The sequence below is a fragment of the Serinus canaria genome, chromosome 26 (genome assembly GCF_022539315.1).
Source record: "Serinus canaria isolate serCan28SL12 chromosome 26, serCan2020, whole genome shotgun sequence".
NCBI classification, from domain to species: Eukaryota; Metazoa; Chordata; class Aves; order Passeriformes; family Fringillidae; genus Serinus; species Serinus canaria.
Window position 1 is genome coordinate 3880647 of NC_066339.1, and position 22134 is coordinate 3902780.

The 22134-nt window shown below is 55.7% G+C and overlaps 1 protein-coding gene across 1 annotated transcript; it reads left to right on the top strand.

The window, feature by feature from the left end:
- Nucleotides 1-4420: 4420 nt before the first annotated feature.
- Nucleotides 4421-21311, top strand: LRRN2 (leucine rich repeat neuronal 2). Its single transcript, XM_050984974.1, has 2 exons — nucleotides 4421-4677; nucleotides 19017-21311. Exon 2 carries the CDS (start codon nucleotides 19273-19275, stop codon nucleotides 21298-21300), a length of 2028 nt encoding a protein of 675 aa, XP_050840931.1. The 5' UTR covers nucleotides 4421-4677; nucleotides 19017-19272; the 3' UTR covers nucleotides 21301-21311.
- The last annotated feature ends 823 nt before the right edge of the window (nucleotides 21312-22134 follow it).

Genomic DNA, 22134 nt, shown 5'->3' on the forward strand with positions numbered 1-22134 from the left:
CCCTCCTCCTCCTCCTCCTCCTCCTCCTCCTCCTCCTTTTCCAGCCAGGACCATTCCCAGTCTCCCACCGCCTTTCCAGGGCTCTCCTGCCGGGAACTGGGGCAAACTGGGAGCAAAACCTCGTCCTGCCCAGTCTGGATCAGCCCCCCCAGGATGTGCCAAAGCTGCACGAAACCATTCCAGTGCCCCCCAAAAAGCAGATCCCAGGTTTTTCTCCCACTTTTTTTTGGGAAATTCCCACAATGAGCCATTCCCTGGTGAGCTGGGGCAGCGCCAGGATGGGAAGAGCAGAGCCAGGGAATGTGAGTGAGGAGAAATAAATGAGTTTGGGGGTTTGTAAACTCAGTTTTGGGCCTGGTTTAGTTGTGATTTCTCCTTCCCTGTGCAGCCTCCAGCCAGGATTTGTGAGGAGCCAGAGGAGCCTGGAGCTCCAGGATGGGAAAAGGAGAGGGAGGAAGCTCCAAGAATGGGAATGGGTTGGAAAATTCCAATTTTGGGATTTCCAGTGATCCCATTCCATGGGCAGGGACATTCCCACCATCCCAGGCTTTTCCAGCCTGGCCTCGGACACTCCCAGGGATGGAGCAGCCCCGGATCCTCTGGGAATTCCATCCCAGCCCCTCCCCAGGGAGGAATTCCTTCCCAAATCCACCCCAGCCCGGTTTGTGGCACTCAGGTGTGTCCCCACAGCCCGGAGGGAGGGACGAGGTGGCTCCCGTTGCCATGGGAACGGTGGCACCGCCAGCGCGGGCTCCGCCGCCCACCCGGAATGTCCCCAGTGGGAAAAAATGTCCCCGAGCAGAGCTCGGGGGGGGGAGGGGAAACAGGGCTGGGGTGAGGGGATCCCTGGGATGGTGACAGTGACACCCCCATGGTGACAGTGACACCCCCCTGTCCCCTGTGGCAGTGACACCCCCGTGATGGTGACAGTGACACCCCCATGGTGACAGTGACACCCCCCTGTCCCCTGTGATGGTGGCACCCCCATGATGGTGACAGTGACACCCCCATGGTGACAGTGACACCCAACTGCCCTCTGTGACAGTGACACCCCCATGATGGTGACAGCCCATGGCCCTGTGACAGTGACCCTCCACATTGTCCATCAAAAAATCCCCCACGTTATCCATAAAAAATCCCCCATGTTATCCATAAAAAATTCTCTTTATCCATAAATTCTCATTATCCATAAAAACCTCCTCATTATTCATGAAAAACCCCCCATGTTATCCATAAAAATTCCCATGTTATCCATAAGAAACCACCCCATGTTATCCTAAAAAAATCCCATGCTATCCATTAAAAAAATCCCATGCTATCCATAAAAAATCCCATGTTATCCATAAAAAATTCTCTTTATCCATAAACTCTCATTATCCATAAAAACCCCCTCATTATTCTTGAAAAAAACCCCATGTTATCCATAAAAATTCCCATGTTATCCATAAAAAATCCCATGTTATCCATAAGAAATCACCCCATGTAATCCATAAAAAAAGATCCCATGTTATCCATAAAAAAATTCCCATGTTATCCATAAAAAAAATCCAATGTTCTCCATAAAAACCCCCAAAAATGGGAGATCCCATTTGGAATTTCTTCCCAAGGTGGGCCTGGAGGTGTCTGGGAATGAGGAGAGGATAAATCCCAGCACATTCCCAGCTCTGGCAGAGGGAGCTGCTCCCATCCGGGCCCCAATTCCAGTTATTCCTGCTTTTTATGGGATCAGCCCTGATTTATGGGCAGCTTTTATGGCAGCCATAAAGCAGCCCCAGAACGCAGGGAATTGAGGGAGCAGAGGAACATTTCCCACCCCTGGATCTGGGAAACTCCAGAGGATTTGGGGAGGCTGCTGTGGTTTGGGATCGGGATTTGGGAAAGGGGGAAAAAGGTGGGGAATTCTTGGAATGTGGGAAGGGAGAGGGGACAGCCCTGAATTCAGAGCTCTGGATTTGGGAAAGGGGATCCCATTCCCATCCCTCCCTCAGGGGTGACCTCGGCTCACCCCAAATTTTTGGGAATTTGCTTAAATTTGGGATGGGGGAGCAGAATTAAAACTGGGATTTGGGATGCCTGCTGTGTTCCTCCATCCATGAGGTTTTCCTGATCCAGAAGGGAATAAAAGCTGCTGGAGCCCTTTTGTTCATCCAGGCCTGGTAGAGCTGAGCTTAGCTGAGCCTGGCTTAACCCCCTAAATCCCGTGGTTCTCCAGGAAAATTCCTCAGGGCAGCTCCCCAGGAGCTCACCTCGTGTCCTAAGGGATAAAAGGACGGGAATGTCACAACCCCACAAGAAAAAACCCACTCCGGACTCCGAGGTTTTATGTTTTCCTGACTCCAAGGAACATTTTTAACCCTTTCCCAGGGAATATTCTCCAGGTGGATCCCGGGGCCGGCCGGGGAGAAGCGCTGGCACAGCAGGGAGGAGAAATCAGAGCCATCTCGGCTGCGATCCCACGCAATTAAAACCTGGATCGGGATGTGCTCGGCAGCCTGAGGAGCATCTCGGGAGCCTCGGGAATTACTCAGCCTCTGCAGCAGCGCGGCAGGAGCGGGGCGAGGCCGGATGGGGCATGGGCAGGGCTCCGGGACACCGGGAAGTGGATCCTCCATCCCTCGGGAATGCCTGGAGCAGTGCACGGGCACCAAATCCACCTGGAAGGGCTTTTCCAGGAGTTCCACAGGGATTTGGGAAATTCCAAGGGGCGTTTCCCTGCCAGCCTCACAGCACAGGGGGCTGCAAACCAACCCCTGCTCCAGGTGCCCCCAGCCCTGGCAGCGGGCACGGGCACCAAATCCACCTGGAAGGGCTTTCCCAGGCCCCTCCAAATCCACCTGGAAGGGCTTTCCCAGCCCTCCAAATCCACCTGGAAAGGCTTTCCCAGCCCTCCAAATCCACCTGGAAGGGTTTTCCCAGCCCTCCAAATCCACCTGGAAGGGCTTTCCCAGCCCTCCAAATCCACCTGGAAGGGCTTTCCCAGCCCACCGGGAGCTCCTCAGCAGATTCCACAGGATGCTAAGGGGATTTGGGAAAAAATAAATGGGAATTTCCTCCTATGACCCAGCTTCGATTTTTCCCTTTGCTGCTGGAGGGGCCGGTGCAGCTGAGCCCCCCCGAGCCCGGGGACGCTCTGCTAAGCCCGGCAGTGACGCTAAACCCGAGCCCAGCTCCCGCTCGGGCTCTGCCGAGGGGGGCGGACACGCGGCCGGGCAGGGACTCGATGCCATTGAAGTGCTGCCAATTAAATCAGGTCACTCCGAGCTCTTCTCAGCGTGTGCGCGGCCCCGCTCCAGCCCCGAGTTCCAGCCCTGATCCAGCCCCCAGCCCAGAGCTCCAGCCCCAAATTCCAGCCCTGATCCAGCCCCGGCCCCAAATTCCAGCCCCGAGTTCCAGCCCTGATCCAGCCCCCAGCCCCGCTCCAACCCCGAATTCCAACCCCGAGCTCCAGCCCCGAGTTCCAGCCCCGATCCAGTCCCAGCCCCGCTCCGGCCCCGCTCCGTCCCCAGCCCCGGGCGGTGGCCCTGGGAAGGAGCCAAGCCTCGGCTCCGCTCGCCAAACCGAGCGTGGAACGGGCACTCGATGGCCGCTGTCACCGCCCCCCTCCCCGGGGCCCTCTGTCCCTCCCCGGGGATGGGAAAGGTTTTTCTGGGATGACAAAAAATCTTGGGGTGCTCTGTTGCCCCCACCCCAAATCCTGCCCTGGTCCCAGCCCCACAGCTGCCGGTGACAGGTCCTTGTCCCCATGTCACGCTGGGTGTCACCGAGGGTGGGGTCTGTGTCGCTCTCTGGGTGACACAGCTGGGATTCCCGCTCTCTCCAGGGCAAAAGGCAGATTTTCCCAGTTTTTTTCCAAGGTTAAGAGTCCCTGAAAATCGCTTTTTGGGGAAAATCAGCTCCTGGCAGCGCGTCCTGCTTGGGGACAGCGCTGGGGAACCCCGCGGGGTGGCCGCGCTGTCCCCTCGGGGCGGGACACGGGGCTAGCGAGGCCACACGCGGCCGCATCTTTGGGAATGCCGAGAAATCCCGGTGGGCAGAAGGAGATTTGGGACACAAATCCCAAATCCACCGAGTGTCCCCTTCCCCTCCCACCCAGCCCCGCAGCCCCCCCGGGCTGGGCGAGCCCCGGCTGCGGGGAGGGGGCGGCGGTGGCGCAGCGGGAGCGCTGCGGATCCCGAGGGCCGGCTCAGCATCCCCTGGAGCGCCTTCATCCCTCGGGATCATCCCCCGGGAGAGGCCGCGGGCGCTGCCAGAGCCGCAAGGGGTTAAAGCAGGAGCTGCCTCGGGTGGGTGGCACGTCGTGGCGACAAGGCTGGAGTGAGGAGGAGGAGGATTGGGGAGGGAGGGGAGAAGGGAGGAGAGGGAGGAGGAGGAGGAGGAGGAGGAGGAGGAGGAGGAGGAGGAGGAGGAGGGGGAGCGGGGACCGTGCGGCTGCGAAGGCGCCGGGCGAGCGAAGGCTGAAGAGCTCTCCCCGCCGCCTCCAGCCCTGAGGGTCAGCGTGGCCGGAGGGTCCTGTTGGCCCTGTCCCCGTCCTAAGCGACAAGGACAGACCCCGCCAGCGGTGACAGCTCCGGAGCCCCCCGGCCTTTTGTCTGCCAGCCGAGCCAGATGTGCGGGCAGCTGTGGCGGGGGGTGGCAGGCGGTGACAGCGGCGCCGAGGGACGGGGACAGACTCGGAGGGTGAGTTGGGGGCCACGGCCGTGGTTTGGGTTTTTGGGCCGGGGGTGACTTTGGGGGGGCTCCGGAGCTCTGCAGCACCGAGCCGGCGCCTCGGCAGCTCGCTCGGGGTTGTTTTTTTTTTTCCCATTCCAGAGCTTTGCTTTCCCTGCTGGATGCCGGATTTGAGGAGAAATGCGTTTGGAAATAACCGGGGTGGGGGAAAAAAAAACCCCAAGGAATGGAATGGAGGGAGAGCGGCGCTCCGGGAGGGAGGAAAGGGACGGGAGGCAGGCGGGGATGGCTCCCAGGGACAGCGGGGAGCTGCATTCCCTCTCCTGGAAACTCCTCCGGGATCGAGCGGATCCTCGGCCCGGCGCGGCTGGGAACGGGGGGTGACGGCGGCGGGGCCGGGGGTGATGCGCTGGTCACGGAGCCGCCGGCGGGGCTGCGATCCAGGGATGCTGGCAGGATGCGATCCAGGCGGGAGCGGCGCTTCCCGGCCATTAACCCCTCGGTGCCCGAGCGACGCGGAAAATGTGACGGGAGGGACATTGGGTGTGAAATAGAGAAAGAACGCGGTGCTTGGGGCTCCTGGCCAGCCCTCCTTCACCTGCTCGGCCACCCTAGGGAGGGGACAGCCGGCCGAGGAGGGGGGGACAGCAAAGGTGATGGCAAAGGACGCGTCGGGAACGGCCGTGGTGTCATTCTGGTGTCATTTTAATGTCATTTTCCTGCTTTCTGTGCCGGTGCCGTGTTTACCTCCCCCCTCTGCCCAGCCCTGCCCCTCCCCGCCGTGGCTGCACCCGCCCGCAGTGCCCGGGTCCCTGTGCCAGCGCCCAGCCCTGCCCGGGGCCGTGCCCAGCCCTGCCCGGGGCCGTGCCCAGGGAGCCGGGAGAGCCCCGGGGTGATCCCGGGAGCCGCTCCAGGAAAGGGCTCGGGGCCGGCAGGGACCCCGCGCTCCGTGCGTGGCTGAGCCAGCGCTGCCCTCGCCTCTCCCGGAGCTCAGCCCGGCCCTGGCTTCTCCCAGAGCCTGGAAAAGGGGATTGGAGGCCCCAGGAGGAGCGGGAGAAGCCCTGGACAGGCAGGGCCGGTCCCAGTGAGAGCCCGGAGGGGCGCGGGGGGGTCGGGAGGAGCCGCCGGGAGCGGCGTTCCCGGGGATGCTGTGGCTGGAGCTGCAGGTGGGCGCTGCCGTCGGGATCCGCTTCCTCCAGCCTGGATGTGCCCAGGCTGGCAGCGCCGGAGCCACGCGCGGGTGGCACCTCCGTCCCCTCCTGTGTCCCCGGTGTGTCCCCTCCCTGTCCCCTCCTCGGGACGCGGCGCTGGTGCCCAGCCAGGACCCGGCCCTGCGTTCCCCGGAGCCGCGATCCTGCAGCCTGGGAGCGGGCAGAGCCCCTGGAAAAGCCGGGATGGGAATGGCTCATCCCTGCCTCCCTCATCCCCAGCCTGCCGTGGAGGGAGGTGGCTCAGGACAAGATTCCCTGTCCTGGGGATTGTCCTGGGATGTCCCTCAGGTCACTCCAGGGACATTGGGCAGCATCTCCCGGCTCCAGCCCTGACTCCCTGTGCCAGGGGATGCTGATCCCGCCCTGCCGAGGCTTTTCCTGGCATTCCCGGCTCTCCGTGTCCCCTCTGCGGGCGGTGGGAGCGGCTCTGTCACCTGCTGGCACCGCTGGAAGTGGCAGAGCAGGGTCGGGATCTGAGGGCCGGGCTCGGCCTCTGCTCCTCGGCCCTTCCCAACCCTTCCCTTTGCCTGGGATCTCTTCCCATTCCCAACCCTTCCCTTTGCCTGGGATCTCTCTTCCCATTCCCAACCCTTCCCTTTGGATGGGATCTCTTCCCATTCCCAACCCTTCCCTTTGGATGGGATCTCTTCCCATTCCCAACCCTTCCCTTTGGATGGGATCTCTCTTCTCACCCACAGAGGAAAACCGGGAGCTGAGCCATGCCCAGAGCCCGTGGGATTCCTCTGGCACAGGGAAAAGGGCCGGGAATTCTTCAGAATCCCGATCCAGCCCCATCCCGACCCCATCCAGCCTCAGCAGGGCTGCAGGAATTCTCCTTTCCCAAAATCTCGGCAGTTGAGCTGGAATTGCCCCCTCAGGGGTTCGGAGGAGCTGTTCCCATTCCCATGGAATCTCAGATTTCCATGGAATTCCGATCCCAGAGGTGGAGCAGAGCCCCTGCTGTCCTGCTCCGTCTCCTGAAGGCCAGGGATCGTCCCTGCTCCTGCTCTCAGCTGGAAAAACACTTCCCTGCCTTTTTGGGATGTGTTCCTGGATTTCCTGGCTAGGACAGGGATTGGGGAGATGCTGGGAATGTCGGGGGAGGTTGGGAATGTCACCTGTGCAGGTGAACCCCAAACACGAGGCTCTGCCCCTTCATTCCCAGATTTCCTCCTGGATCACCCTGGTCATTAACGCCTCTTCCCTTCCCCGGGAGATTCCATGGGATAACATTCCCCATGTCCCAAAAAGACACAAAAATTCCTCACAACCCCATTTTGCTCCCAAATCCCTTTTCCAGGACAAGAAGGAGCTGTTCCCGCTCTCTGTTCCCAATCCCAGCCCCTGGAATGAGGGCTGGGATTTCTCCCTCCCTCATGATTTTGGTTTTATGGGATTATTCCCAAGGGAATAATTCCCAGCTCAGCTCGGGAAGGAGAATCCCAATCCCAGCTGCTGCTTCCCACCAGGGCACCGGGATAAGCAGGAAAATGGGATGAGTTCCAAACTCCTGAAATTTGGGGGCGTTCCCTGCGGATAAAGCCCCGGGCTGGGATTTTGGGGTGGAATTTTGGGATCGGGATCGCTGCTCCTGAGTCAGGGAATAAACCTGGATAAAGCTGGCAACTTCCAGCATCCATTTCTGCAGGAGCCAGGCAGCCTCTGGAATTCCCAGCAGCATTCCAGGCCACCCATTTATTTATGGAAATCTTTGGAAAAGGCAGATCCAGGGGCTGAATTTTGGGATTTTTTGGGAAAATCGCCTTTGCTGTCCCCTCTCCATCCAGCCAGGAGTTCTTGGGGATCATTCCCATGAGAATTCCCACAGATTCCAAGGTGGGATAGGGGCTGGAAAACCCCCTCCACATGCTGGCAGTGGGAGCTGTTTGCAAACACGGGGGGAAAAGCGGGAATTGTGCGGCGGCTCCGCCTGGAGCACGATCCCAGAGAAGAAATAAATATGGGAAAAATTGGGATCCGTTCCCAGACAATTCACAAAGGATTTAATTGGGACTGGAGTCTGGGGCTCTCCTCACCCAGACTGGATCCATAAATTATTCGGGGATAAATTCTTTGGGATAAATTATTCAGGATTAATTATTCAGCGGCTCTGCTTGGAATTAAGGCCGGGTTTTCCCCTCCAGGAATGATCCTGGATCTTCCCGACCCTCTCCAGGCTCCAGAGTCTTCCAATCTCTGTTAAAAATCCCATTTTTTAATGGAATTTTGAACGATCCTATCAAAAATAATCAATGCCAGGTGAAATTTGAGGGTTGGTGCTTTGTCCTTCCCGGTGGCCAAAATGAGGAGAATCCAGGCTGGGAAAATAAAAAAAAATAAATTGAGTTTTTGGGGAAGAGAGAGGATTTAATGAGGAATTTTAAATGAGGAATTTGGAATCAGCAGGAAAAGGGGTTTTGCATCTTTTCCCACAGGATCAGAGCAGCCAGCTCCTGATCTTTTTTTAGGAAGGAAAAAAAGCAGCTTTGCTTCCCTGATTCCCAGCAGGACTTTTGGGAATAAAGAGGGGGAAGAAAAGCATTAAAAATACAAATTCTGTCTGGAAAAAAGGGGGGAAAAAGGGGAAAAGGGGGAAAAGGGGGGAAAAAAGGGGGAAAAGGGGGAAAAAGGGGAAAAGAGGGGAAAAAGGGGGGAAAAAGGGGGGAAAAAGGGGGGAAAAAGGGGGGAAAAAGGGGGGAAAAAAGGGGGAAAAAAGGGGGGAAAAAAAAGGGGGCAAAAAGGGGAAAAAGGGGGAAAAAGGGGGGAAAAGAGGAGGAAAAGAGGGGGAAAAAAGGGGATTTTTCCTACTTGAGATCCATTAAAAACGCCCGGATTCGGTCTGCGCTGGGAGAAGCTTTTCCAAAGCTTTTCCATGGCGCTGTTGTCGCCCTTTCCAGGACGATCCTGACATTCCAAGGAATATTTGGGCAGCTCCAAGCGGCGTTTGACGCCTCATCAAAGCCTCTCCCTCGCCTTGAAATCCCAAAAAAAAAGGGAAAAAAGGAGGAAATGGGGCGGAGGCTTTGATCCCGATTTGCAAATCGCTGCGGAGCCGAGCTTATCCCAGGAATGTTTGGATTCCCATGGGAAATTCTGAGCTCGGTCCCATTTCTGAGTCACTTTTCCCGACTCCCACGAGCTCCCGGGATTGGTTGTCCCAATCCTGGCTCTGGGAAGCTCCGGCATTCCCGAATTCCCGGAGTTTGGAAGGGTTCATCCCTTTGGAAGCGCCCAGGGGCAGGATTGGGATTTGTCCTTCAGAATTCCAGGTCCCTGAATTTCCATCCACGCTGAAATCCCTCGCTGGAATTCCATGGAATTCCCTTTCCATGGAATTCTTGTTAAAAAAAGGAATTTTAGGGGCATTTTCCAGCTGTTTTCATGGATCTTTAATAATTCCTTGGCTCCTTTTTTCCCGATGAAATCCTCTTGGGAAGTGCTGCTTCCTTGGGCAGGGTTGTCCTCCCTGGCTTGGCCATGGATTTTCCCAGTTTTCCTGGAATTCCCAAGATGCTGGAAAAAGGTGGGAGGGCGGGAATTTCTCCTGCTGTGCCCACACTCGTGTTGGGAAATGGATTTGGGAGAGGGATTTGGGAGGGGGATTTGGGAAATGGATTTGGGAAGTGGATTTGGGAAGTGATTTTGGGAAATTGATTTGGGAAATAGATTTGGGAGATGGATTTGGGAAATGGATTTGAGGATGGATTTGGGAAACGGATTTGGGAAGTGGATTTGAGGATGGATTTGGGAAGTGAATTTGGGAGATGGATTTGGGAAATGGATTCAGGAGATGGATTTGGGAGATGGATTTGGTTCCATCATCAGCCCTCGAGGTTTATGGGGACAGGGATCAGCTTTTCCCGCTGCATTTCCCAGGTTTTCCCGTTTCCTGTAGCAGAATCCCTGGAAAATGAGGGATTTTTCCATGGGATGAGCAGCTGGGATGTTCCGTGGCTCTCCAAAGCTTTTCCTTCCCACTCCAGAGCCATTCCAGCTCCAAACCCATCCCAAGCTCATCCCAGTTTTCCTTCATGGATTAATTCCCCTTTCCCTCCTCTCCCTGCCCTCACGAGGATGATTTCATTCCAGATAAACTGGAAATGGAATTTACCGGGAATCAGGGAGGGTTTTTCCACCCGGTGGATATTCAGGATCCACATCCCGCTGGAAAATCCCTCTCCGGGAACGCCGGGAGAGGCTCAGCCCCCAAAATTCCATAAAAACAGCGCTGCTCCCTCCCCTCGCCAGCTCCCCGAGCTTTTCCCGGCGCTTCCAGAGGGATTTGCCTCCATCCCACGGATCCGCTCCGTGCCCGGGGAGGGGGGGAGGCAGCCCCGGAGCCGTGCCTGGCAGTTGCCATGGCAACCGTAGGTTTTCCTTAGGATTCCTAATGACTCCTTGGCATCCGCGCCGATCCACGGCTTTTTTTGGGATGCTGGGGGTTGTTCCCCTTCCTTGGCGGGGCTGGATCCGCCTGAAAGCCGGGATTTGATCTTTTCCCGTTTTTTTTTTTTTCTGTTGGAGCTTCCCTCCTTTCTGTGCCCAGCGATTCCAGACTTGGAATGTTGGGAGCCTCCTTCTCCAGCTGGAAAATCGTGGATGGCTTGGGATGGTCTCTGCATCCTTTGGATCCCAGAATCCATGGAAAACCACAGGGACTTGGGAGCTCAGATCCTTTGACATTCCCTGGAGTTCAAACCCTTTGACATTCCCGGACATTCCCGTCCTCATCCCGCTGCCCTTGGAGGGGGAAGGGAAAAGGGGGAGGTTTGGGGGGAGCTGCTCCGCTAATGAGGCGGCGTTAATGAGGAATTAATGATTGATCCGCTGGGAAGGTCACAGGGAATGACAGAGCAGCGTCCCTGCAGTGCCCTGCCCGGAGCAGCGCTGGATTTATGGAATTCTGGGGGGCTGAGCCCTTCCCTGGGCTCCCAGAGAGGGATTTTCCAGAGGGATGTGGATCCTGAGCCTGATCCTGGAAAAATCCCTCAGCTCCTTGAGGGGATGGGATGGGATGGGATCCATGGGAAGGGATGGGATCCATGGGATGGGATGGGATGGGATCCATGGGATGGGATCCATGGGATAGGATGAGATCCATGGGATGAGATCCATGGGATGGGATGGGATCCATGGGATGGGATGAGATCCATGGGATGGGATCCATGGGATGGGATGGGATGGGATCCATGGGATGGGATCCATGGGATGGGATGGGATCCATGGGATGGGATGAGATGGGATCCATGGGATGGGATCCATGGGATGGGATGAGATGGGATGGGATGATGGACATCTTGGTGTTTCCCACCAGATCCATTGTCTGATCCATTCCCAATCCATTCCTGTTCCTGATCCATTCCAGATCCATTCCTGATCCATTCCCAATCCATTCCTGATCCATTCCCAATCCATTCCCATTCCCGATCCATTCCCAATCCATTCCCATTCCCATTCCTGTTCCTGATCCATTCCCGATCCATTCCTGATCCATTCCCGAACATTCCTGATCCATTCCCAATCCATTCCCATTCCCGATCCATGTCCGATCCAGGCCCCACCTGGGAGCCATCAGAACAATTAACTCTCACTAATTGCAATTGTCATCCCGTTCTAATTTACCCTAACGAAGGCTGAGTGGTTCCATTGTGCTCCTGCTCCCCCGGCCCTTTTCCCGGGAATTCCAGGAATTCCGCTGTGAATTCCCACTGGGTTCCAGATCCCAGAGCTGACAGAAGCTCCATTCCAGGGTTGTGTCCCTGCTGTCACAGCCTGCCAGCCCCTTGCCACCAAACCTCCCTGGCATCTCCAGGGAATCCTCAACTTCTCCTGGGATTCTCAGGGAATCCCAAACCTCTCTGGGATGCTCAGGGCATTATGGGTTTCTCTGGGATCCTCAGGGAATCCTGGATCTCTCTGGGATCTCAGGGAATCCTGGATCTCTCTGGGATCTCAGGGATCCTGAACTGTTTTGGGATGCTCAGGGAAGCCTGGATCCCTCTGGGGAGATGTTCAGGGAATCCTGAATTTTTCCTGGGATGCTCAGGGAATCCCAAACCTCTCTGGGATGTTCAGGGAATCCCAAACTTTTTTGGGGATCCTCAGGGAATCTTGGATTTCTCTGGGATGCTCAGGGAATCTCAAACTTTTCCTGGGATGCTCAGGGGATCCTGGATCTCTCTGGGATGCTCAGGGAACCCTGGATCTCTCTGGGATCTCAGGGGATCCTGGATCTCTCTGGGATCCTGGATCTCTCTGGGATCTCAGGGAATCCTGGATCTCTCTGGGATCCTGGATCTCTCTGGGATCCTGGATCTCTCTGGGATCTCAAGGAACCTGGATCTCTCTGTGCTCCTCAGGGAATCCTGGATCTCTCTGGGATGCTCAGGGGATCCCAAACTTTTTTGGGATGCTCAGGGAATCCCGGATGTCTCAGGGATGCTCAGGAAATCCTGGATCTCTCTGAGGGAATGCTGGGAGCTCCCAGCTCCCCACAGCTCCCAGTGCAGGGACTGGAGCAGCGCTGATCACAGAATTTCCCAAACTCTGGAAGCAAATTCCACTGGGAAGCTTTCCCTGGAACCCTCAGCGACGGCTTCCAGAGGCTGAAGGGCTCTGAATTATCCCTCAGGAAGGAGATCCTGGGGATGGCTCGGGAAAAACCAGCCAGGAAGGGCGTGGGGCAGGAGGGGAATATTTGGGATATTCTGGGAATGCACCTGTGACCTCCCTGCCTGGATGGGAAGGGGCTGGATTGGGAAATTCCACGGAGTTCCGCCCTGTGTGGGAGGGAAAACGAACCAAGGCTCTGGAAATCATAAAAAAAAAGAGTGGCAGGGTGATAAAATACCCCCAAATCAGCTTTTTCCTCCTTCCCCACCCCCTTTCTGCCTGGAATGTTCTTCCTTGCCGTCGGAAATGTGGGATTTGGGAGCGGGGATCCGCAGGCACGGCCGGAGTTCAGCTCCTGCTGCAGCCTGGAGCCGCTGCCAGGAGCTGGAGCTGCTCCCAAAAATGCAGAGAGAGCTGCAGCACGGCTGGGAGGGGGTGAAAAACCTGGATTTTCCAGAGGGAAGGACAATCCAGCTGGAATTCCAACTCCCCAGTCCCGGATTTCTGCAGGGGCAGAGCTCAGGAAGCTTTTCCCCCACCCCTGGAATTTGGGCAATTCCAAATGTTCCAGGTTAACCCCATGGCCTGAAGCTCAGGGATGAAATGAGATGGGCCCAGGGCTGAAAATCAGGGATTTGGGATTTCCTGGCTGAAAATCACAGATTTGGAATTTCCTGGCTGAAAATCATGGATTTGAAGCTTCCTGGTTGAAAATCAGGAAAATCTTTCTGGTTGAAAATCACAGATTTGAGATTTCCTGGTTGAAAATTGTGGATTTGAGGCTTCTGGGCTGAAAATCACAGATTTGGGATTTCCTGGCTGACATTCATGGGTTTGAGGCTTCTGGGCTAAAAATCAGGAAAATTTTTCTGGTTGAAAATCGTGGATTTGAGGCTTCTGGGCTGAAAATCAGGGATTTGAGATGTCCTGGTTGAAAATTGTGGATTTGAGGCTTCTGGGCTGAAAATCAGGGATTTGGAATTTCCTGTCTGAAATCCATGGATTTGAGGCTTCTGGTAGAAAATCAGGAAAATCTTGGCTGAAAATCATGGATTTGAGGCTTCCTGGCTGAAAATCATGGATTTGAGGCTTCCTGGCTGAAAATCACGGATTTGAGGCTTCCTGGTTGAAAATTGTGGATTTGAGGCTTCCAGGCTGAAAATCCCTGGGGATTTATCCCCACAGGAATGAACTTTTGGAAAGGCCAAACTCCAGAAGCTGAATTTTGGAGAAGGGACCCAGTCCAGGGACCTGAGCATCTCCTCAGCCTCCAAAGCTCCCTTGGGATGGGATGTGAGATCCTTAGGGAATGACTGGGGCATCCAAACCCCTCTGGAATGTGCAGTTCTCAGCAGAGAGGGCCAAATTCTGCCCCTTTTTCCTGGCTGGAAGCTGAGCCTGGATCAGGGATGCTTGTGGGAGTGTTTGGAGAGGGAAAACCACCACCAAAACAATTCCAGAGCCAAGACAACAATCCCAGAATCCAGACAATTCCAGAGCCGAGACAACAATCCCAGAATCCAGACAATTCCAGAGCTGAGACAATTCCAGAACCAGACAATTCCAGAGCCGAGGCAACAATCCCAGAATCCAGACAATTCAAGAGCCGAGACAATTCCAGAGCCGAGACAACAATCCCAGAATCCAGACAATTCCAGAGCTGAGACAATTCCAGAGCCAAGACAACAATCCCAGAATCCAGACAATTCCAGAGCTGAGACAATTCCAGAGCCGAGACAACAATCCCAGAATCCAGACAATTCCAGAGCTGAGACAATTCCAGAGCCAAGACAATTCCAGAGCCGAGACAACAATCCCAGAATCCAGACAATTCCAGAGCTGAGACAACAATCCAGAATCCAGACAATTCCAGAGCTGAGACAATCCCAGAGCCGAGACAACAATTCCAAGCCTGGAAGGGCCGGGATGAGCACACCAGGCTGATTTCCCAGCCCTCCTCATTAAAATCGAGCCGGAGAGAGGCAGAGAAGCCCCGAGATCAGAGATCAGAGATCAGAGATCAGAGATCAGAGATCAGAGATCAGAGATCAGAGGCAGCTGCTGCCCCCGGGCTCCCGAGCCGGAGCCGAGCTCACTCCCGGCTGCGTTTTTATCTCCCGGCTGCTTCCCAGACAAGCAGGAATAACAGGAATCGTGGAGATGCAGGAGGATGGGGGAAAAAAATAAAAATAAATCAATAAAAATCCCATCCCTGTGCACAAAATCAGGATTGGGTGAGGGGAGAAATCGCTGGGAAAGGAGTTTGGAGAGGGTTCTGCCCATCCTGGTGGATCCAAACCCTGTCCAGCCTGGCCTTGGACATTTCCAGGGTGGGGGAAGCCCTCGTGGGGAAGGATTTCTTCCCAAAATCCCATCTAAAGGCAGCCTCCCTCTGCTGGGAAAAGCTTCAAGCAAAGCTGCTTTTCCCGAGCAAAATTCCCAGCTCTGACCTCGGCAGGGACTCTGCCAGGGGTTCCCCCACTCGTGGAAATGTTTTTTTAGGGAATAACATCCCAAAACGGCAGCTGGAGGCTGCTGGGAGGGACACAGGGGGGCACACGATGGGGACACGTGTGGGGACATTGCTGTCCCCCACCGTGTCACCCTCGGGGGTGGGGATGGGTTTAGGGGGTGAAGCTGCTGGGGAGGGGGGTGGGAATGGCCTGGTGTCCCAGGAAAACCTCCCCATCCCAGGAACAGCCTCATGATTCCAGGATAATGCCAGGAAAATCCTCCCAGCCCAGGAAAACTTTCATATTCCAGGAATATGGAATACCTGGAACACCTTCCCATCCCGGGAAAAGCCTCGCATCCCAGGAAAATTCTCCCATCCCAGGAAAAAACCTCATATCCCAGGAAAACTTTCATATCCCAGGAACACCTTCCCACCCCAGGAAAATCCTCCCAGCCCAGGAAAATTTTCATATTCCAGGAATGTGGAATATGGAATACCTGGAACACCTTCCCATCCCAGGAAAAGCCTCCTATCCCAGGAAAATTCTCCCATCCCAGGAAAAAACCTCATATTCCAAGAAAATTTTCATATCCCAGGAAAACCTTCCCATCCCAGGAAAATCCTCCCATTCCAGGAAAACTTTCATATTCCAGGAACGGCTTCCCATCCTGGGAAAACCCTCCTATCCCAGGAAAACTTTCATATTCCAGGAACAGCTTCCCATCCTGGGAAAACCCTCCTATCCCAGGAAAACTTTAATATCCCAGGAACACCTTCCCACCCCAGGAAAATCCTCCCATCCCAGGAAAATTCTCCCATCCCAAGACAAAACCTCATATCCCAGGAAAACCTTCCCACCCCAGGAAAATCCTCCCATCCCAGGAAAACTTTGATATTCCAGGAACAGCTTCCCATACCAGGAAAACCCTCCCATCCCGGAAAAATTCTCCCATCTCGGGAACAGCCTCGTATCCCAGGAAAAACCCTCATATTCCAGGAAAACTTTAATATTCCAGGAACACCTTCTCACCCCAGGAAAAAACCTCATATTCCAGGAAAACTTTCATATCCCAGGAACACGTTCCAACTCTAGGAAAATCCTCCCATCCCAGGAAAAGCCTCCCATCCCAGGAAAATTTTCATATTCCAGGAAAACTTTAATATTCCAGGAACACCTTCTCACCCCAGGAAAATTCTTCCACCCCAGGAAAACTTTCATATTCCAGGAACACCTTCCCATCCCAGGAAAATTCTCCCATCTCAGGAACAGCCTCGTATCCCAGGAAAAAAAACTCATATCCCAGGAACACCTTCCCATCCCGGAAAAATTCTCCCATCCCAGAAAAACTCTGATATTCCAGGAACACCTTCCCATCCCGGAAAAATTCTCCCATCTCAGGAGCAGCCTCACATCCCAGGAAAAACCCTCCCAAATCCCGGCAACACCCACCTGGGGAACACCCACCCCGCAACTGCCGAGCTCCAAAACCCCCCTGGAATTTCTGCCAAGGCTGGGAATTTTTCCCTGCGGCAGCTCCTGGATCCCATCTCCCGTCTCCAGCCCGGGGCTCCGGGGGTTTCCATGGAGCCGCGGGGCTCAGCCCGGGCATTCAGAGGAGGGGCCGGGGGGGGGCGGTTGCCACGGTGCCGGCGACATTCGGGGCCCTTTGTCCCTCTGCTTCTTCCTCCTTTGTCCCTTTATTTATTTCTTCTTTGTCCTTTTATTCATTCCTCCTTTCCCCCCCTGGATTTCTCCTTTATCCTTGTTTATTTCTCATTTTTGTCCCTTGATTTCTCTTTTGTGCCTTTATTTTCTCCTTCTTCCTTGGATTTGTTCTTTTCCTCTGTGTTTCTTTTTCCTTGTATTTTTCATTTTCCACTGCATTTCTCCTTTTTCCTTGTATTTTTCATTTTCCACTGCATTTCTCCTTTTTCCTTGTCTTTCTCCTTTCTCCCTGTATTCCTCCTTTGTCCCTTTTTATTTCTCCTCCTTCCCTTTCTCTGCTCGTTTTCCCTGCCGAGGTTCCAGCTGGGAAATTCTCTCAGGGTTTGCTTGGAGTTGGGAGATGCTGGGGAATCCCACTTTCCCTGTTTCAGGTGGATTTTGGGATGAAATCCCTCCCTGGGAGGAGCTGGGATGGAATTCCCAGAGAATCCGGGGCTGCTCCATCCCTGGAGTGTCCCAGGAACACCCTGGGACCATGGAGAAGCTGGAGAAGCTGGGGAAGCTGGAAAAGCCAGGAAAGATGGAGAAGCTGGGGAAAATGGAGAATTTGGGGAAGCCAGGGAAGATGGAAAAACTGGAGAAGAGAGAGAAGCTGGGGAAGATGGGGAATCCAGAAAAGATGGAGAAGTTGGGAAATCTGAAGATGGAGAAACTGAGGAATCCAGGGAATCCAGAAAAGATGGAGAAGCTGGGGAAAATGGGGAATCCAAAGATGGAGAAGCTGGGAATCCAAAGATGGAGGAGCTGGAGAATCCAGGGAATCCAGAGAAGCAGGAGAAGCTGGGGAATCCAAAGATGGAGAAGCTGGAGAATCCAGGGAATCCAGAGAAGCTGGGGAAGCTGGGGAATCCAAAGATGGAGAAGCTGGAGAATCCAGGGAATCCAGGGAAGCTGGAGAGCAGCTCCAAGCTCAGCTCGCTCCAAGATCTCCCCCAGCAAAATCCCAGGAGCAGCCCTGGGAGCTGCCATCCCTCAGGAATGTCACCCTCAGGACCAGCAGGGACAGCAAACAGGGCCACCCTGTCCCCACCAGGCTGGAGGTGCCACCACCCCTGCAGGAATTCCAGGAGCTGCTTCCAGGCACAGCAGGATCAGCCCCATCCTTTCCTGGGTTTTTCCCCCCTCACTGCCAAAGCTCTTCCCTTTCTCCCAGTTTGTTCCTTTCCATGAATTTTAGTCTCAAATTATCCCAAATCCACCATTTTCCCACCATTTTCCCATCCCATGACTCACACAAAGCCCTGGATTATCCTGCATCCAAGATTTCTCCCAGCCATCCATGCTGCAACCCTGCCCCATGCTGGGAAAAACGGGATAAAATCCAATTATGGACAAAAGCAGCAGAGCTGGGGAAGCTTTCCCTGGAAAACCAGAGTTGGAACCAGGTGCCTTTTCCAACCTTTCCCTCACACCTCAAAGAAAACAAATAAAACACCACCAAATCCTCCATAATTTTTTTGTTTTTAAGGAGAAAATATTCCTGAGATTTTCCAACAGCTGGAGACTTTTACAGACCAGAAAAGGCCGGAGCACTTAAAAGGGAAGGTGTGGATCCATCAGAGGGAAGTGGGAATCGATGGATCCATCCTCTCCTTTCATGCTGGGTCTGCAGGAGCTGCTTTAAAAACAGCAGGGAAGGAGGGAAAAGAGTGGGATCGATCCAGGAGGAGTCGATGTGGAATAAACTCGGCTCAGGAGCCCTTTCCAGGGAGGGCACGGCGGGGATAAAACTGAAACTTTGCTTTTCCCACTCTTTTAATGGTTTTTTTTTGTTTGTTTTCCCTGCTGGGTGAGAGGCTTTTAAGGGAAGAAAAGGTTGGATTGGGGTCAGAGTGGGGTGGGAGAGCTGGAGGAAATCATGGAATCAAAGGTTGGATTGGGAGAGGGGCAGGAGATGCTGGAGGGTTCAAACCTATCCCAGACCCCCCCCAGAGCATTCCTGATGTTTGGGGGATGTTTTTCCCTAAGGAATATCCCACTGGAGGGCTGCAAATGGGGCTGGAGCTGCTGGATGGGGGATTTGGAGCTGGGGAGGATGAGGAGCAGAGCCCACAGGAAGAGGATTCCCATGGATAATTATTCCCAATTCCCACAGCTCTGGCTCTGCTCAGCCACAGATCCAGGGGCTGCTGGGCAGATTCCATGGGATAATTTCACCTGGATTCTCTGGGATGAGAGGGCACAGTGAATGCCATGGAGATAAAATGGAATTCATGGATTTGCTGGGCAGTTTTGAGGGCACTGGGAGCCCCAGGCAGGCTCCTGGTGGTTTGTACCTCCCCAGCCTGTCCCTTGTTCCCAGGAGCCCAAACCCTCCTCTAACCCAACTCTGCCATTCTTCCAGGAATGACCTCGAGGAGGAGCCCAGAAGATGCAGCCGAGCACGGGAACGACTCCTTTGGGGAGGGAGAAGAGGCCCAGCTCTGACTGAGGTGCCCCCAGCACTCTGAGCTCCCATTTTGGGGGTGCCAGGCAGGGCCTGACCCTTCCAGGGGCTCGCATGGAGCATCTCCCCCCACGGGCACCGTCTCCACCTCGCCGTCACCGCCGTCACCCCGTGGCCAGCTCTGGATGCTCCCTGTGACCTTCTCCAGCCCAAAATGAGAGGCCTCCAGCCCAGCTGCCTCCTGCTGTGCGTGGTGGCCGCCAGCACCATGCCCACGGTGCCCTGGAGGGTGGCGTGTCCCCCGCGCTGCGTGTGCCAGATCCGGCCTTGGTACACGCCCCGCTCCGCCTACCGCGAGGCGGCCACGGTGGACTGCAACGACCTCTTCATCACCTCGGTGCCCCCGGAGCTGCCCGAGGGCACCCAGACCCTGCTGCTGCAGAGCAACAACATCGCCAGGCTGGAGCAGGGTGAGCTGGGCTACCTGAGGAACCTGTCGGAGCTGGATCTGTCACAGAACAGCTTCTCTGATGTCTGGGATTTCGGGCTCAGGAACATGCCCCAGCTGCTCAGCCTGCACCTGGAGGAGAACCAGCTCTCCGAGCTGCCCGACAGCAGCTTCTCGGGCTTGGGGAACCTTCAGGAGCTCTACCTGAACCACAACCGGCTCCGCAGCATCGCCCCCCGCGCCTTCGCCGGCCTGGGCAGCCTCCTGCGGCTCCACCTCAACTCCAACCTGCTGAGGACGCTGGACAGCCGCTGGTTCCAGATGCTGCCCAGCCTGGAGATCCTCATGGTCGGGGGGAACAAGGTGGACGCCATCCTGGACATGAATTTCCGGCCCCTGGGCAACCTGAGGAGTTTGGTGCTGGCCGGGATGCAGCTGCGGGAGATCTCGGATTACGCCCTGGAAGGGCTGAGGAGCCTGGAGAGCCTGTCCTTCTATGACAACAAGCTGGCAGATGTCCCCAAGAGAGCTCTGCAGCAGGTGCCCGGCCTGAAATTCCTGGATCTGAACAAGAACCCGCTGCAGAGGGTCAAGCAGAGCGACTTCACCAACATGCTGCACCTCAAGGAGCTGGGCCTCAACAACATGGACGAGCTGGTGTCCATCGACCAGTTTGCCCTCATCAACCTCCCTGAACTGACCAAGCTGGACGTCACCAACAACCCCAAGCTGTCCTTCATCCACCCCAAGGCTTTCCAGCACCTTCCACAGCTGGAGACGCTGATGCTCAATAACAACGCCCTAAGTGCCTTGCACCGGCAGACGGTGGAGTCGCTGCCCAACCTGCAGGAGATCAGCATCCACGGCAACCCGCTGCGCTGCGACTGCGTCATCCGCTGGGTCAACAGCACCCGGCCCCGCGTGCGCTTCATCGAGCCTCAGTCCACGCTCTGCGCCGAGCCCCCCGACCTCCAGCGCCGCCACATCCGTGACGTTCCTTTCCGGGAGATGACGGAGCAGTGCCTGCCGCTCATCTCCGCCCGCAGCATCCCGGCGCGCCTGGAGGCCGAGGTGGGTGACAACGTGGCCCTGCACTGCCGGGCGCTGGCGGAGCCGGAGCCGGAGATTTACTGGGTGACGCCGGCCGGGGTGAAGCTGCTGCCGTTTGGGGACGACGGGAAGTTCAAGGTGCACTCGGAGGGGACGCTGGAGATCCGTGGGATCGCGGCGGGCGAGGCCGGGCTCTACACGTGCGTGGCTCACAACCTGCTGGGCGCCGACACCCGCGGTGTCCACGTGCTGGTCAACCGCTCCTTCCCGCTGGGTCAGGCCCAGCTGGAGCTGCTGGTGGTGGATGTCCAACCCCACCACGTCCTGCTGGCCTGGCGGCCGTGCCTCAACGCCGTCTCCTCCAACGTCACCTGGGCCAGCTCGGCGCTGGGGTCACGGCTGGGTTCGGCGCGGATCCCGGCGGGCACTCACAGCTTCAACGTCACCCGGTTGCGCCCCGACACCGAGTACCGGGCGTGTCTGCACGTCACCTTGGTGGCATCGCCGGTCAGGGTGGCTTGTGTGACCACCAGGACTAAAGAGGCCAGCCAGGGGATGCCGTGGGGACAGGGGACGCTGGTGACGGCGCTGCTGCTGTGCCTGCTGCTCCTGGGGGTGGCGGCGCGGGTCGGATCCCGGCGGGAATCGCTCGGCGGAGCCGGGGCTGTGCGGGTGGTTTATCCTGTGCAGCCTCGGGGACACCTCCTGGCCGTGGAGGTGCAGGCAGCAGCCCTGGAGTGCTGAGGGAGGATGGATTTTGGGGGGTTCAGTGGGGTTTTGGGGTGGGTGGGGAGGGGGGAAAGGGTTTTTTAACAAAAAAAAAAAAGACAGACGGTGGGGAAAATGAGATTTTGTGGACATGACCTTGAGGAGCCTCAGGATCCATGGGAGAGGAGGCTCCGGTGGTCCTGGATCCGTGTGGAGGGGCTGCTGGATTTGCCTGTGGATCCCAAAAAAACCCCACTGGGGAGACGGGAGGGGACAGAGAACACTGTGGGGACAATGCCCTGAGTGGGTGAAGAGCCATAAAAGGAACCCCAAATCTGTGTCCCCCCGGCACCAGGGACACCCCAGAGGTGTCACCTCCCTCGCTGGACAGTCCCTGCTTTGGAAATACAAAAAAACCCTCAAAACCCCTAAAAAAAATGAGGCTTCTTCCTTTGGGACCTGTGTGGGGTCTGGGGTTTCCTTTTTGGGGTTTTTGGAGCCTTGGGATCATCAAACAAAGCAATCCCAGTGTCACGTCCCTCACTGGACAATCCCTGCTTTGGAAATACAAGAAAAACCTAAAAAAAACCCTAAAACAAAAAAGTTTTTTTTCCTTTGGGATCCGTGTGGGGTTTGGGGTTTTTTGGAGCGTTGGGATCATCAAACCAAGTGTCACCCCCTGCTCTGTCACAGCTGTCACCTGGGGGGAAGCAGGAAGGGAAGATTTGGGATAGAAGAACGGGAAATGGTGATGGTGACAATTCCCTGTGGGACTGGAAGGATCCTGGATCCCACAAGATCCCAAAACTTTTTTAGATAAAGAGTAAACCAGGAAAAAAATAAAAATAAAAACAAAAACAGAAAGAAAAG

Bases quoted from the DNA above. Each gene is read 5' to 3' on its own strand.
- LRRN2 (XM_050984974.1), top strand. From the start codon at position 19,273: ATGAGAGGCCTCCAGCCCAGCTGCCTCCTGCTGTGCGTGGTGGCCGCC.